Below are 17,639 nucleotides of genomic sequence, written 5' to 3'. Positions count from 1 at the left end.
CACAAGAATGCACTCCTCTCTTTATAAACGTCTTAGCTTCTCACAAAGAATGAATGCAAGAGAGAACACTAGATAGAAGCAATGTCAGATTCATTTGATATGCTTGTGGTGTCTATACACATTTAAATTAAAATAAATCATATTCAAAGATTTTGAGCCTGACTTACCTTGGATCTTGACCACAAACTGGACCAGATAGTCTACTGTGAGAGGAATCTGCTGGATCAGGCCATTTATGGAATGTTGCAAATATTGTCTAAAAAGGATGAACAGTTTGTCAAGAATCAGATTGCTGAAGATGATTTGTAGAGAGAAACATCATAGAATGTTATGTGAGACAAATCAAAGAATACAATACATGGGATGCAGCTCTATCAATTGCTGTCATACTCTCATAAATATTCAGGCTATTGCTGTTATAATCTCATAAATATTCAGGCTATTGCTGTTATAATCTCATAAATATTCAGGCTATTGTTGTCATAATCTCATAAATATTCGGGCTATTGCTGTCATAATCTCATAAATATTCAGGCTGTTGCTATCATAATCACATAAAGGCTGTTGCTGTCATACTCTCATAAATATTCAGGCTGTTGCTATCATAATCTCATAAAGGCTATTGCTGTTATAATCTCATAAATATTCAGGCTATTGTTGTCATAATCTCATAAATATTCAGGCTATTGCTGTCATAATCTCATAAATATTCAGGCAGTTGCTATCATAATCACATAAAGGCTGTTGCTGTCATACTCTCAGAAATATTCAGGCTATTGTTTTCATAATCTCATAAATATTCAGGCTATTACTGTCATAATCTCATTAATATTCAGGCTATTGATGTCATAATCTCATAAATATTCAGGCTATGGCTAGCATAATCACATAAAGGCTGTTGCTGTCATACTCTCACAAATATTCAGGCTATGCTGTCATAATCTCATAAATATTCAGGCTATTGCTGTCATAATCTCATAAATATTCAGGCTGTTGCTATCATAATCTCATAAAGTGTTGCTGTCATACTCTCATAAATATTCAGGCTGTTGCTATCATAATCACATAAAGGCTGTTGCTGTCATACTCTCACAAATATTCAGGCTATGCTGTCATAATCTCATAAATATTCAGGCTATTGCTGTCATAATCTCATAAATATTCAGGCTGTTGCTATCATAATCTCATAAAGTGTTGCTGTCATACTCTCATAAATATTCAGGCTGTTGCTATCATAATCACATAAAGGCTGTTGCTGTCATACTCTCAGAAATATTCAAGCTATTGTTGTCATAATCTCATTAATATTCAGGCTGTTGCTATCATAATCTCATAAAGGCTGTTTCTGTCATACTCTCACAAATATTCAGGCTATTGCTGTCATAATCTCATAAATATTCAGGCTGTTGATGTCATAATTATGATAGCAACAGCCTGAATATTTATGAGATTATGACAGCATAGCCAGCAATCTCACAAATATTCAGGCTATTGTTGTCATAATCTCATAAATATTCAGGCTGTTGATGTCATAATCTCATAAATATTCAGGCTGTTGCTGTCATACTCTCATAAATATTCAGGCAATTGCTGTCATAATCTCACAAATATTCATAAATATAGTCACTTACAGAGCATTCTTCTTCAAGAGTCTGCAGACATCCTGCTCCATCAGTCCTGATACAACACCCTGACTGTGACTCTAAGTGTCTCTCTCGTTTAATCTGATAATATATTTCCTCATCCCGGTGCATACAGGGGGCATACTTTGCCCCTAAATGCACCAGATCCGCCTGAAACATGAACAATTTCATACTAGTTAAACATGCAGTGGTGTCACAAGTTTTAACACTAAGTTCTATAGCTCTGCTGAATACACACTTAATGATATAGTAGGTTACTCAATGCAAAGCAATATTAAATACAAAGGCATAGCAGTATTCTAAATACAAAGCAATTTAACCGATACATAGATTACAGTACACTCCACAATTAACTACAAATAGCAAATATAAATAGATTATTCCATAGCAGTCAACACTCAGCTAAATATAACTCATAACATTATACTCATATTCAGCACAATTACTACAAATAATGTAAAATAATATAGCATTTATAACTCTATTACAAAGCAATACATAGCAATATATCACAGCACATTTTAGCTATAACGTTTATCTCATAACTGCATACATACTGCCACTACTTAAGTGATTGATCAATAATACATAAAGGCATTACAAACAGGGAAGATGATGCAACTGCAACTAACATATCATAAAGCAACATGCTATTAAAAGTATTCCAGCATAACTGTAAAAAATGTCTAATGGGTGTATTAAGTCTGTTTGATTCTCATATCACAATTTCAAGACTTTTGTTAGTGTTAGTCGTTCCAGTTGGTTTCTAAACTCACCGGTCTGGGTCCAATCCAGAAGTTATCTGGTTCCATGTAGCCCACTGTTTCTACCACCAAGTTAGTCTGCTGCACCTGTTTCAGATAATGCGTCAAAGAGAAAGCCAATAGGCTTAGCGATGTCTTGCCACAGCATATACTTACATGTGTACAGACAATGCAAAGGTGATGCTTTGGCTATTGTAGAATTCAAGTGGTAAGCAAGATTCTTGCTTAATATGGATCTACAAATCAAGTATCAAGTCATGCAAGCTATGTTTTTTTTGTTTTTTTTTTAATTTATCATGATTAACAACTTTTTGACATAGTGTCCACTCAGATGGATCTTCACAACGTATATGATGCTCGATTTTATAGCTTTACTGTGTTAGCAATGTTTATAGACTTTGACTTCTGTTGATTTCAAAGAACTCAAAAACTGAACAGAGAAAATACTGTTCTGGTATTCACAAAGATGGATCTACTTTTGAAGTATGAAAGTTCACTGACACTTATAAGTTTCCAGTTCCCATGTTTCCCAGGTTTTCATACTTTAAGTTCTAGTGATATGAAATAACCTTCAAGATTTCCTATACACACTATCAAGGCAGGTCCACATAACAAGTATGATATTTGTGCATGCTTTATGTTTACAAGGTTTTCAAACTTTGACAATTATTGACCTCAAAGGTGTTTGATGTCCAAAATACAGCAGGGATTTTGCAACCACTAAGGCAGATCTATGCACTCAGTATGCAGTTCACTCAAGGTCTACTGTTGAATTTATAATGTTTTCTGCAGATTTCTGACTTTGACCTCCTTGACAAGACTTTGTCAACGAGAGAAACCAAGAACTCCTTATCCAACTATTACACTCATCATAGGAGAACTCATTGAGTTAGCTTGGTTACAAGGTTTCATATTTCGGCCACTGGCGACAGCCCATACTAACGAAGGTTACCGGAGGACTTACTAAGATGAATTTACACGCTATGCATGGAGATTTACTTATCACTTGTATAGTCAATACATGTTGCTATGGAGATATACAAGATTACTTAGTACAGCTAATGAGTAAATGCCTGCTCAATAATTACTTCAACATGTTTTGTTAACAGTTTCCCAACTATTCACATTTTTTAATGCAGTGGAATCTTCATGTTTATTTTAAATACTATTTCCAAAGCCTTACAAGTCATGAATCATTACCATTCTTTATCTTTGTGTGTACTCACCAAACCTGTTTTCTGTGTGTAGTTGAATCCAATTGGAGCAAACCCGTAGAAGGCCAACGAGACTATCATGATTATAACCTGTACAGTGGTAACCCAGTAGGTGAAGTATGGCCTATAAAGTAAATCAACAATGTCAGTAACAGTACAAGTATCCATACTATAGGCTGTAAATACAAGAACACTTAATAAATGTGTAGCTTAATAAGGGGTTAATCAACGGTCTAGCGTGCGTTACTCACAGGATTAATGCACGATCGGGGGATAATGCAAGCGATGCACGAGGGCGGAGCCCGAGTGCATCCAACCAGCGATAGCATTAACACCCGCAGTGCATTAATCATGTGAGTAACGCACGCTAGACCGTTGATTAACCCCGTTCATTCATACACTACCATTTGTGTGGGGGAAAAAATCATAAAACAAAACATTTTTGGTTACATATAACCAAAGATTTATTAAAGTGATGCCCCGTAATTTTACCGTGCGTTACTCACAGGATTAACCACGGTCAGCTGACCTGAATGGACCAATAGGATTTAGGAATCTTTACTAAGTATGAATGAATACCTGATTATTGAGCAGCACAATAACAGGGGGTGTGGCTCTTTCTTTCATCTCAGCTTTTGAGGACTCCATATATTTATAAGAGATTAGTTTTATTTAAATTCCTACTTCCATATCCTTTCCAGGCAAAATTTAATGTTGTTTGTCTTCTGCCCACCAATTAGATGAGCACTCAATGTTAAATAGCACTTGACATGTTTTTATTACACGTTTGTATATTTTGACAAAATCTTAACACAACTGAGCGATATTGTAAACTAACAAGTGCAAAATCAAAAGACCAGAGAAAATATTTGGAGGCTACTTCTGGCATTCTTTACATTGAATACCAAAAATATTATTAGTGACTGGATAGTCGTTTGGACCTAGCTTTGCCAATTTACATCTCAGCTTGACTTCAAATTAATAAATATCACATATTGAGACAAAGGAGCACACTTTGGTTTTAAGTTCGGTTGCTATGGTAAAAATCATGAAACTTCCAGCAGTGCATCATAATAGGCACTGTGCCATAGTAGGTCCTTGGACTATACCTCTTGAATAACACAGCCCTCCTTCTCTACATTATTTGGAAACAAGTAAAATTGATGATTATTTTGTGACTAACCGATGGTCCTCAATTTCTTCAATCTGTTTTTGGACATAGCTATCCATTCTTTTGGACCGAAAACTTCTGTTTAAGACCCTTCCAACCAGGCCTTTACCAATCTCCCTTCGATCTGAGTTGTCCATGGCATGCTGCATAATTTTGTCATGGATTTTATTTCTCCTGATGATTTGCCTTCCTGCTCCAGAGTCTGGAATGTCTTGAGGGAAGATAGGACTAAGATTAAATCTATCATCTGGGGCCTTCTTTCTCCAGCCTATACCTGTAGGCCTGAAGAAAAAATATTAAGATGTGAACGTTAGCCCTGTCAGTTAACTGTACTCAGATGGTACAAAGACAAACGTAAGGCGGAAAGGCGGAAATAAAAACAGTAAAAACAACTTCATTTCCCCCTCTTAGAGTCACATCACAATGTTTCCCATTGGTATATACTTCAGAAATAGTGTAAAAACTAAAGGTTGAGGCTAACTGTGAATGGAATGGGATGTTGTACTCCAATGACTAGATGCCATGCCAGTTCACTATATTTTAGTGAGACAATTCCATTTTTTTATGCAATCAATGAAACTTTTTTTAGCAACATGTGGGAAAGATAACTTGTAGTATCAAAGACATAGATATATGTATCCAAATTATTGAGGTATCTAAACAAGTATACAGCAATGTGTAACTTGAAATGTTCATTAAAAATAGAAAACAATAAGCAACTCAGCTGCTGCAGAGAATAACCAATAGTTGAGAGCACTGACTAACAAGTTAATTAGACCAGGATTACGTACACCATATCAGCCATGCGAGGGGTCATCTGATTATCCAGACCATAGGCAGGAGTAGAGGTATGACCATAATCAAAGAAGTCAGTAGGAGGAGGTTCACCAGGATCTGTGAGAGGTGTTGCATCACTGAAGGCTACATGTGGTGATGATAATCCTGATTCTGCATCATCTATCCAATAAATGAAATGAGAAAACATGAAAACAAGACTTCTTTAAGGCAGCAAAATGAAAAAAATTATGGTTTATTCTGAAAGCACCGTCCAAGTGACTGATTGATGATAACCTTGTACCAGGTTTCTTTTGGTCCACGATGCTTTCTCGAGTGTGGATATTTTGCATAATTCACACTTAGGAATGGTAAAATATGGAACCAACAGTGGAATAAAAACACCCTCAGGTATGTTAAATGTTGACATTTTGAGAGAAGGAAGCTACTTGACTGGAAGGAGACTGGGAGAAGGCTGGCTAGGAATGAGGTAGATGAATGGCGGGATGACATCGTGGAGGAAGGAGAAATTAAGTTCTATATGGATGAACCAGGGATGAACAGAATGTGTTAGCCGGCAGGCCATAAGAATTACTGACAAATTTGGGGGAAATTTCTGCTCATTTAAATTTTTCCAAATCTTTCATATTCGAATCTAAATATTTGCAACTGGTTCCAAACTGTTTGAGAATGCTCTGCACGTGCTTTTCCTTCAGTGTATTTTTTATTCACTCATAAAAAGTCAATATTCTGGCCTTAAGTTTACACTGTGGTGGAAGTATATAACACATACTGTTGAGTCAAGTGCCCTGAATGTGTACTTTTTATACCTTTATCCTTACTTTGTAAAAGGTCTGATTTCCGTGGGCCATCCCAAGTTTCAAATTTGCAGTTCAGAGAGCCTATACCTTGAAGATTCCTGTTAACATTAACCATGAATTTCTAGTTTGGGTCAGGAATGGGAGAAGCTAGGGTTGAACATTGTATAGTATTGCATAGTATGTATCAATTACTTGTATAAGGAAAATATACAACCTGGAAAATTATAGATTAAAATCATCGACAATTGAAAATTAAAGTAATAGTCAAAACCCTGTAGGAATTGTTTATCTCCGACAGGATGTCAACAGCACCAGGCCACAGAGGCCTTCAGTAAAATACTGGGAAAAAATATAATAAAAGCCCAGGGATCTCATATTCAAAGGAAATTATTTTCAACTCAAATCCCTGACATGGTTAACAACACAAACTACATTGATGAAATATGGTCTGTGGGATTAAACACCCAGAAAAGTGGGAATAGGGCTATGAATGTGACAGTCTGTTCAACAACAGGGACTTATCCCCAGACTCAGGGATGATAGCATGTACAGTACTTACTTCTCAGTAATTAACAAGGCTGCCATCAATTTCTTATGTAATTATATCACAGACTTACCTTCTTCTTGCTCATCTTCTTCTTCTTTCTTCTTCTTCTTCTTCTTCTTGGTCTTGATTTTCTTCCCCTCTTCCTCCTCCTCGTCTGGGATAGACCTGACTCTACGGCCCACAAATCCAGGGAGTGAGATGCTCTCTCTGAGTCCATCTGGTCTGTATGCTACAGCTGATGAAGCTGCTGCTGATTCTTGGTCACTAGTTACTGAGTCTATTCTAGGTAATGTTTTAGTTTGATTTAACTCTCTCCTACGAGTTGGTGGAGAGAAGTCAAAGAACACATCATCCTGGATATCTTCGGAGACCTAAAGTGATGATGATGATAATAAATAATATATGAATTAACAGGATACGAAAATATCTTGTAATAATAACTATCAAATATTCCTTTACTTTGTTTTAAGGTAATACTGCTGATGCTTCTTTGTCCCTGAAGAAGTATGTATACATTGCTGTTTGTGCCACTCTAAACTTCCATATTCTACAACCTTGTGTCAGAATCCATTGCTTTTAATCAATCCTCCTTTTGGTTAGTATGATACAAAGCTGGGATGAAAATCTGTCAGCATATGTTAACAGCATCAAGCAAGAGTGTATGGTTTGTGATTCTTGTTGTGTCTACATACCTAGCATGAAGTTGGAAGCACTTTTTACATTCATTTATCCTGTTTACATGCCAGGGAATCACACTCTGTAACTCACGCAGACACACCACCATGTCTGCATGCATGGATCCTTTCTGCATTCATGAAAGAACCAAGACTGACCTTTGCCTGAAATAGTTGCCAATGTGGGGGGAAATACTTCTTGTATTGTCTAACACAATGATCTAAAATTACATCAAATCTCAGGTCCATTAACATTACAACACCCAAAATGAGAAATTATAATTTTGTATCTTCCCAAGGTGGAGCTACATTCTATTTAAGTATGAAATTCATCCAAGCTTTGCTCCAGGAGTTTTTGTGTTAACAAGTATTTTTACCTCTTTTGAACTCTGTTGACTTCAGGTGACCTTTGACCACTATGACCTGTTTTACTAAGATGGATCAACATACCAAGAATAAAATGAATACTTCCTGTACGTTTTGGGTGTTTACACTCAATGACACACACATAATACAACATCATCTTGATTCGTTTTGTCTTCAACAAGGAATCAAAGATTAAAGAGATTTTTCTGTACTGTGAACTAGTTTTATCCCTTGGTGCTCCTTTAAGGTAAGAAATAAACTATACCTTATGAAACTGAAGGTATTCATAGCTAGAGGCTAACTTTCTGTTTCCTGTGGGGCCTCTTTGAAACCAAATATGAAAATATTGTTGAAGAATGAGGACTCTACTAAGGCTTATTAAATCCTCCAGTTTGATATCTTGATGGATCTTACGCTAGTTTGACCATGGCAAAGTAATGTAAATGAGAAATGGTGAGTATAGTCAAATATAGACTATAGACCACCAGGATGTTTCATTATCCAAGTTCACACCCCTGTGATTCTACAGAGAAAAAATTATTCAGCTTAGTGTGATGGAAAAACAAAGATTTATCAGAAGCAAGATTCCCAGCTGAGCTTTTCAAGGGTATTCATTAATTACGACAGGATCAGGCATGCAGTTGACAGAGTTTGCAAAGGTTACCTGAAATTCAACTGAGACACACATCTCTCTCAAAGGATAGGGATAATTTATGAGAATGATAGGGAGAATTTAAGTGAACTTTGTGAAGGATACATAGGGTTGGTGATGTGAAGGACACATAGGGTTGGTGATGTGCAGGACAAACAGGGTTTGGTGATGTGAAGGACACATAGGGTTGGTGATGTACAGGACAAACAGGGTTTGGTGATGTGAAGGACACATAGGGTTGGTGATGTACAGGACAAACAGGGTTTTGTGATGTGAAGGACACATAGGGTTTGGTGATGGGAAGGCAGTGGAAAGCAATGGGTATCAAACGGTTTCTCTATTCATGCATAAACTGAAGGTAAGAAATATTACCATTTCTTGAAAACGCAATGTTCAGAAAAAAGTATATTCATTGAAAACATTGTTGACTTGCTTGCATGTACACATGTCTGTGATTAATTTCTGCAACAAGCATACAACATCAGCTACAAGACAGATTGACATATACGACAGCACTGGTAGTACTTACAGCACCAGGAGAGAAGAAGTGAGAGGAATCGATATCATCATAATCTTCACAGTTCTCAGCCATGAGGCTAGCAGGAGCAAAACTTCTGCTATGAACCAAGGGAGGTCTACGGGACTGGGACGTGACTGTCTGGCTGCTCCTCAGAAACGACGATCTGTTATGCTGAAATTAAGAATGAAATATATTGAACAATGCCATGATATTATTCTCTTTGACAAAAGGTAGTGCATAAATGGAAGAGGTCATAGAGGTGGAACAATTACTAATGGTGATGTGATGCACCAACAAACAATACTTATGCCAGAGCATCAGAACCAAAAACCGTAAAAAGAAACACTTGTTTCTTAAAACAAAACTATGAAATTGATAATATAGATATCCCTTGAATATTATGGAGTATTGACTATTCCGAGACAAGAAGCTTTCTGTCATATTAGGCTGCATCATAATTCAGTCATATTGCTACCATTGCTACTATATATAACCAGGGGAAAACCCCTCCCAGCAGTTACTTGCCTTCAAATACATCACACATATGCGGCAGCACAGAGAAGTTTGTAACCTAATAACCCTGGCTGAAGTTACTACTGCAGATGGAGAGCAGTATAATCTATCTTAGGATATTGAATTTACAAGGTTTGTGTTTATATGGCTTAACAATGTGACCTTTGATGATCCCAAATGACCTTTAACATCCACCAAAAACAATAAGGTTCTTGTGCTCATTATAGAGAAGCCACATGCAAAATATGAGAGCCAATAAACTTTCTTACTTGGAGATCGTGTTAACAAGTATTACAAGTTTTGACCTTTAATGGCTTTCAACTCTGACCTACACCAAATGATGTAAAAACTTGGCACTACAGAAGACTATCCTACCATGCATGCATGAGCTTCAGGTTCTGGAGGTACAGCGTTTCTGGGATTTTCACATTTTGCCCTCTACTGAACCCAAATGACCTTTGACCTCCATCCAACAGGGTTCTTATACTCATTATAGGGAAGCCACATGCCAAATGCAGATGTTACATATCTTGAGGTATCATGTTTACAAGCTAGGGCATCACAAACACACACAAACACAATTAAAGGCCAATTAAAATGTTCCCATGGAATCACTTGAAAAGAATTCCTTTGAAATATTACTGATCTTTGGAAAGAAACCCCATGGGACTGATGGTAGTAATAAGGAAGCTTGGACATAACCCAGGCAAAGCAAGGTGACAAGAACTGAAAGTCCTATTCCAATATTATCTGCTACAGGATTAGTAAGGTTCAACTAAATTAGGGGCAACTTTTGCAATTTGCAATTACTGTGCCCAGGGAGACCCTTGACAGCGATAACAGATTCCAATAAGTTTATGATGGTGACAAGCTACATGAGTTTCTTACAGCCTGTGAGATCATAGCTTTCTAATGGGAATATAGACAACTAAGAACTGGCCTTGTCATGCTACTAACTATGGAAAACATGTATGAACACACCACAAAGGTGAATGTGGTATAAGTTGTAGCATTGAACATCGGAGTATAGAAAAAAACAAGATTTAAAAGAAGGTTACACAACAACAATATTGTAACAACTATGGGATAAGGTTAGGTGGAAAGACAGGTAAGCGAAGAAGGAAGTAAATCCAGCACCCTCCTAGACACAACCCTGACTAGGGTAGTGAGACAAGACTACTTACACGGACTGATTGTCTTATAGCCTCCCAGCCCATCTTAGCCACAGACTGTCTCTTGCTCCTCTGTCGTATAATCTTGTTTGAATACTGTTTTTGCAAGATACTGCTCGTCCCAGTTGCTGTGCTGAGTTGTGATGGAAGAGGTCCTCTAGGCCCATCAAGTTCATCTCTAGACCTTGGACGTGCTGAAGGGTCAAGAAAAGAGAATAGCAGATTTCAAGAGAAATCTTTTGTAAGTTTTGTCATTATTTGTAATGATTGCTTACTCCTCTGATTAGGGGTTTGCTTTTGACGTTGTATTTATAATGTTCACAACAGTAGACTCGGTAGTAGATTCAACTACTGCTACGCTTCTGTGTGATTCACCTTGAATTAGCATTAATTTGCATATAGACTGATACCATGCTAGTGATGGGAACAGGTACCCTGGAACCCAGGGGACTAAATTACTACCCAGTCTAAGCCATTACTAACTGGTCCCAAACATCGTTCTCTATTTTCAGTTACATTTTGTTCCAAGTTATGAAAGGGAGGGAAACTTCATGTTTGTTCTTCCATAATTTCCTCATTAGTGATATTCCCTTCTACTGTGATACATGTGTTTAAGTGTAAAATTTGGTGAAAGTTTGTTACTGGTCCTGCCCAGAGCTTTGATCAACTATCTGTAGTTTATAAATAATCACATAGACATCCATTCATATAGATTGTATGTTATAAATAATCACATAGACATCCATTAATATAGGTTTGTTATAAATAATCACACAGATATCCATCCATCCATATAGATTGTATGTTATAAATAATCACATAGACATCCATTAATATAGGTTTGTTATAAATAATCACACAGATATCCATCCATCCATATAGATTGTATGTTATAAATAATCACATAGACATCCATCCATATAGATGAATGTTATAAATAATCACACAGACATCCATATAGATTGTATGTTATAAATATATAATCACACAGACATCCATATGGATTGTATGTTATCAATAATTACATAGACATCCATCCATCTATATGAATTGTATGTTATACATAGACATCCATCCATATAGATTGTATGCTATAAATAATAACATAGGCACATCCATCCATCCATATAAATGAATGTTATTAATAATCACACAGACATCCATCCATATAGATTGTATGTTATACATAGACATCCATCCATCCATATAGATTGTATGTTATAAATATATAATCACACAGACATCCATATGGATTGTATGTTATCAATAATTACATAGACATCCATCCATCTATATGAATTGTATGTTATACATAGACATCCATCCATATAGATTGTATGTTATAAATAATAACATAGGCACATCCATCCATCCATATAAATGAATGTTATTAATAATCACACAGACATCCATCCATATAGATTGTATGTTATACATAGACATCCATCCATCCATATAGATTGTATGTTATAAATAATAACATAAGTACATCCATCCATCAATATAGATTGTATGTTATAAATATTCACATAGACATCCATCCATCCATATAGATTCTATGTTATACATACTGTAGACATCCATCCATCCATATAGATTGTATGTTATAAATAATCACATAGACATCCATCCATCCATATAGATTCTATGTTATAAATATTCACACGGACATCCATCCGCCCATATTAAGATGTATGTTACAAATAATCGTGTAGATATTCATACATACAGGAAACTAACATATCCATTATCCAACCATCCACCTTTCACATCTTTCAGATATCACCAAGACAATTCATCCATCTCTACATACAATGAAACATCACAAGCAATATGCCACACCCAGCAACAATTGCATTGAACTGTTCTGTAACTTGTATGGTTGTTTGCTCAAATGATCATCAATAAATAACGCCTTCGTACTGTCATAAGCATTTAAGAACAGATCTACCCACATCAAAGATTCAAGATGATTTTAAAATATCTAACCTGGATTTTCTAAGCTTACAGAAAACTCAGCGGTCATTATGCATCTGAGTTGTGATGAAAATGGTAATAAAAGAGCAACTCCCCCAGGGAGCTTAGATAAAATCTGATTCTGCTTTGAATATCTTTCTTTTAATGTTACTTGAAATGCAAGACTGAAGGTATAAGCTATTCTAACAGAACAGAATAGGGTGACCATAAACATATTAATAAGCCAAGAATCATGATGTTTTGGTTTTGATCCTTGTGAGTTTCCCTGTCTGGGTATATTAATCTAATGTATAATATCAACTGGAACCATATATTAATGAATCCACACAATGCAAGTGTAAGATCAGATGGCAAATAAGGTGTCATGGTTTGAAGTCAGTAACTGGCTAAGCAGGTTTAACTTCAGCCTAATATTAATGTATAGTGTCAAATCAGCAACAAGAAGTAGCTGCTCTAGGTGCTTAACAAAACAAGTCAATGGCAGTACTATTGTGAAAGGAACACAATTTTGGTTCCAATTCCTTGTGTCATACCACAATTGTAGATGAAGTATGACTTCCCCCGACCGACCGGGAGGCGGGTGCAACCTTGTCCAAGCTCTTTGGTTTGGTGGTTTTGGGGAGGTGTAGTTTTAGCGGACACATGTGTAGTCTGCACAACTGCACCATATCCACCATGCTGGCCATTAGCCCCATTGCTCATAGCCACGTTAAGGTCGAGGACTCCTGTTGTGACAGTATTTTTGCCATCACTGTCGTGACTGCCATAACTCTTTCTTCTGTGGGGCGGGCTATCCCTTTCTGGGAGTTCAGTATCGCCCCTAGAAATTGGATTGTCTGCATTGGGTTTGGCTGTGATTTTTTTCATTGATAATCCAACCCAGTTCCTGGAGTGTCTTTACCTTCTTCTGTAAGCTGTTCCTTGCCTCTATCTGACCCTCCTATCACCAACCAGTCGTCCAGGAATGATACTACTGCTCCTGTCACCCTCGTGAATACCCGGGACTGCCTAGTAGAAGGCTAGGTAGCCTGGTCGTCCTTGTGTATTGTTATGTGTATTTTGTAGGTCTACACTTGCCGTCCACATGCCCTTTCTGAGTAGGGGTATGATAAGAGCTAGAGTTTCCATATAGGAATGTTTTGGTATTACCAACAAAATTCAGGTGTTTTAGATTTAGAATTGGATGCCAAGATCCGTCCCATTCTTTTGTCAGAATGAGGATGGTCCCGTCTCTCCCGATACCTGGTTTGAGGAACCAAGTCGCTGGTTTTGCCTATTTGCCCGCATTGCGTCATTCACTTAATTGATGCGTTCGAACAAACAGTGCTTTTGGTGAGAAACTGGTGAATTTGAAAACCAGATTTCTTCAAGAAGAATATGTCGAATACGGACAATTTTCACATGGTTAGAAAGAGAAAAACACTATGAGGAAATTGTATCCAAATCTTCCACCAGACAATTCATTCAATATGCAGTATACATACTGAGGTACAAAATGGTTGCTACACCCAAACGGATTAAGATAATGAAAGAGCCCAGGATTCCTTCAAACTAAATATTGCACACATGAAGATCTACAGGGGAATAACTGATTAGATGAGAAGCTTTATGAATCATAACAAGCTTAAAGGCTTCGGGAGTTATAAAGGTGAGTTGACCTTTTGAGCTTATAAATATTACATAAATAAACATTTACCAGCTCACAATATGGAAATATGGTTTCTGCCAGTATGTTCTCTATTAAATATTGTCATGCAGACTGGCAGGGATACATCTTAGGACAAACATCCACCCACAAACCAGTATTTCTTTCAACTATTTTTTTGTTAATTTCATCTGCCTAACTATCCACATAAAAGTATAACTAATCAGACTTTTCATTAGTATTGGGGAACAGCCAGTTCTGTCTTCATGCACACTAATGCAATCATTCATTTAACTAAAGCCACACTGCACTGAACATACAGTGTGCTCTGTACAGCTAGCCATACAACAGAGAGAAGTGAATATCCCAGAATGTTAGTATGACTGTAGTTTAATTACCTAGAGGATCTATAATCTGAGGTATTCCAGTCTCTCCCTGCTCCAGTCCTCTCTCAAACTCCGGTTTCACACCACCATGCCGTCGACTCATGTGACGAGTACTCTTCATCCTCCATCTCTGCTGGTCTGTCTGACAGTTGTCACCAACTCCAAAGAAATTAAAGGTCTGGCTCATCAGGCGACTGCAAAACCAACAAGAACAGAAATTAGGGTCAGAAACATAAAAAAAAACATCTTAAATATAGTTTGGTCATAGATGCTTGTTGTAATTTAATTCTCTTTCTACACAGCACACTGCCTCTGAATAACATGGACAGAATTATATCGCACACAACCCCAGGTGACAAACTTTAGAGAAAGACATACTCAGTTTGGAAATATCCTAGATATCTATGATTGAAACTATCAAATACCACATATAGCAGTTAGATAAGGTGGCCTGTAATATTAAGGAGATTTACAGAAAAGTTCGAACGACTGGTAGTAGAATATGGAATCTAGTTTCTGATGCAAAATGTTCAGTTCACTACAAAGCCTCTTATAAATGTCTGTCTACTGTAATTAGATAACATACAACTGTTGACAAGAAACTGTTAAAGATAGTCTACATGTACACAGTAAATGTCCTCACAGTTTCTTAAATGTTATATGAATACATGTCCATGAACGTGCAAGAAGTCGATCAAATTTCCATTTATAATGGTATACACCTGTATGATCTGATCTATCCAGGCACCCACCCCCATTACAATCCAGGGTAAATATGCTAAGTACAACAGGTGAATCACTACCAAGATCTACAACTAAATTACGGCAACAACACTTCACAGACTCTGACCGCTATCACCTTCTGTCTCAAGACTACAATTTTCAAGTACTAAATAATGAGCTTTCCCTCTTTCATTTGAATTCTGCTTCTTTCTTTCTGACGTCAGTGAGGGATTCTAGCAAACGCATCAGTTTTTAAAGTGCTTTTAAAAAGGAAAATGTACCTTTAGTAGATCTAAAATTAGTTTGGCTTGAAAATCACATGTAAATTTGAGAAATTTATGCTCGATAAACCACTGAGCTGGAAGAGGTAGCATGAGAAAAAATCAATATAGGATATTGCCTGGTTTGGGTCACAGAAGGACAAAACCCTAATCAATGAAAAATTTAACAGGAATTCACACCCAAAAATATACAAATCAAGAATGATTGAAACCTTGATGAAGTAATGGTCTTACCACCATGTTCATTCTGTAGTTAATTGGTAGAGTAATTCACATATGCAAGACTAGGAAAGATATCAGAGCTGCACATATATAGTACAGTAGCAGTACAACCAAGTTAACAGTTTGAATTTTAAGAGAGTTTGGAACAATTTCTCTTTCTCAGATGCACTTTCAAGCTAGCATTTGATTTAGTCAACACATTTCCTTGTACACAGAAGACAACAATTTTTCCTAACAAGCAAGACCTATTTAAGATAGATCTTTGCATTTGTAGAATATCCAGCAAGTCCTTCATTATTATGGATCGTAATCTGTATAACTGAAGACCTACAGAGACTGAATCATCAAAATCAAATCGCTATCCATAAGTGACAGTTTATAACAAACGACAGGCAATTCTTTGGACGGTTCGATTGGTTCATCAAACTGGTACAATTGTTATGATATTTCTATTCACAAACTGGTTGGCGAATACTTAGTTTCATGCCTCACTTGCCTGTGTGTCATCGATTTGCACCCCTGGAGAAGATGATTTCATAAACAGCACTTAAAAGAACCTCTAAATGAGGCACAGAAAAAACCCAAAAATAAATGGTCCAAGCCTATGGCAAGCCAAATGGGACATTTTTCCACATCAACTGACATTCAATCGGTAAACTGTTAGGTGCAGTTACATTTGGGCTGATAAAGCGAAGAAATTTCACATAAGTAGGGAATCGAGAAAGGCAATTTTACTTAATTGGCATTCAATTTCATGCGCATCATTGGTTTTATGGCTTCCACATAGTCAAATGCTTATAACTTGGCCTGCTGAGGAAACTGCTGAGAAATATCAAAGGTGAGATGGTTGCAAAGGAGAAAACCTGAAGATATTTCATTTCATTCATTTCAATATGGAGGGAATTTCTATGATTATTTTAAACTGATCATTGACAAGACAAAAGACCTAAACTGAACTGCTCAACATCATTGTGAGCTGTGTGTGGGGCCACCAGAAGGATAATGACTTTTTCACATGACAAAAAAATAACATCAGCAATGTGAAGTCATCCACAATTCAACATTATCATCCTTTGGAAAATCTGTTTTAACATTGGAAATGAAAAATTCCACATAAATGCCAGATGTCAATCCTCATTGAAACCACACTTTTAAACAGTTACTTCTGATATCTGGAAGCAATTATTTTCATATCTTATCCTCAAGTCTACACTACAAATATTTAAGATAAAATGAATGAGCTGAACCTGTCAGAAAGATTGCTGGGAAGAGGATGGAATGTTTCACAAGGTAAGGGTAGAGGATGAAACCGGCTGGAAGTTCTAACTTTGATCGATGATGGTATCCAAAAACAAATCTGCTTTTAATACCCAATTATTGCATAGTACAGAACTACCCAGTACGCTACATGAAGTTTAGTTTGTACACCCAACAAGGAACACAGCGTGATGTCACAGAAGATTAATACACACAATTACAGAATTTAGTCTTGTGAAAAAATGCCTGTTATTACATTTTTCTTTTAAGTTATTTGGACAATAAAATGATAGATTATAGAATACACTACCATGACC

At 36.7% G+C, this 17,639-nt stretch overlaps 1 protein-coding gene across 8 annotated transcripts in view; it reads right to left on the bottom strand.

Moving 5' to 3' along the window:
• The window catches only part of LOC139960267 (inactive rhomboid protein 1-like), a 56,552-nt gene that overhangs the window by 4,930 nt on the left and 33,983 nt on the right, over positions 1-17,639 (bottom strand). For all 8 annotated transcript variants that reach the window (XM_071958496.1, XM_071958501.1, XM_071958499.1 and 5 more), the window contains 10 exons: positions 14,852-15,033; positions 10,844-11,025; positions 9,156-9,317; positions 7,005-7,305; positions 5,584-5,749; positions 4,805-5,074; positions 3,634-3,745; positions 2,420-2,494; positions 1,632-1,793; positions 168-256 (listed from right to left, as the gene is read on the bottom strand). In XM_071958496.1, the coding sequence (XP_071814597.1) occupies positions 168-256; positions 1,632-1,793; positions 2,420-2,494; positions 3,634-3,745; positions 4,805-5,074; positions 5,584-5,749; positions 7,005-7,305; positions 9,156-9,317; positions 10,844-11,025; positions 14,852-15,033 (1,701 nt within the window). The remainder of the gene's footprint in view (positions 1-167; positions 257-1,631; positions 1,794-2,419; positions 2,495-3,633; positions 3,746-4,804; positions 5,075-5,583; positions 5,750-7,004; positions 7,306-9,155; positions 9,318-10,843; positions 11,026-14,851; positions 15,034-17,639) is intronic.

Source organism: Apostichopus japonicus, chromosome 19 (genome assembly GCF_037975245.1).
Source record: "Apostichopus japonicus isolate 1M-3 chromosome 19, ASM3797524v1, whole genome shotgun sequence".
In the NCBI taxonomy this organism is placed as follows: domain Eukaryota; kingdom Metazoa; phylum Echinodermata; class Holothuroidea; order Aspidochirotida; family Stichopodidae; genus Apostichopus; species Apostichopus japonicus.
This window is presented reverse-complemented; position numbering and strand designations above follow the sequence as displayed.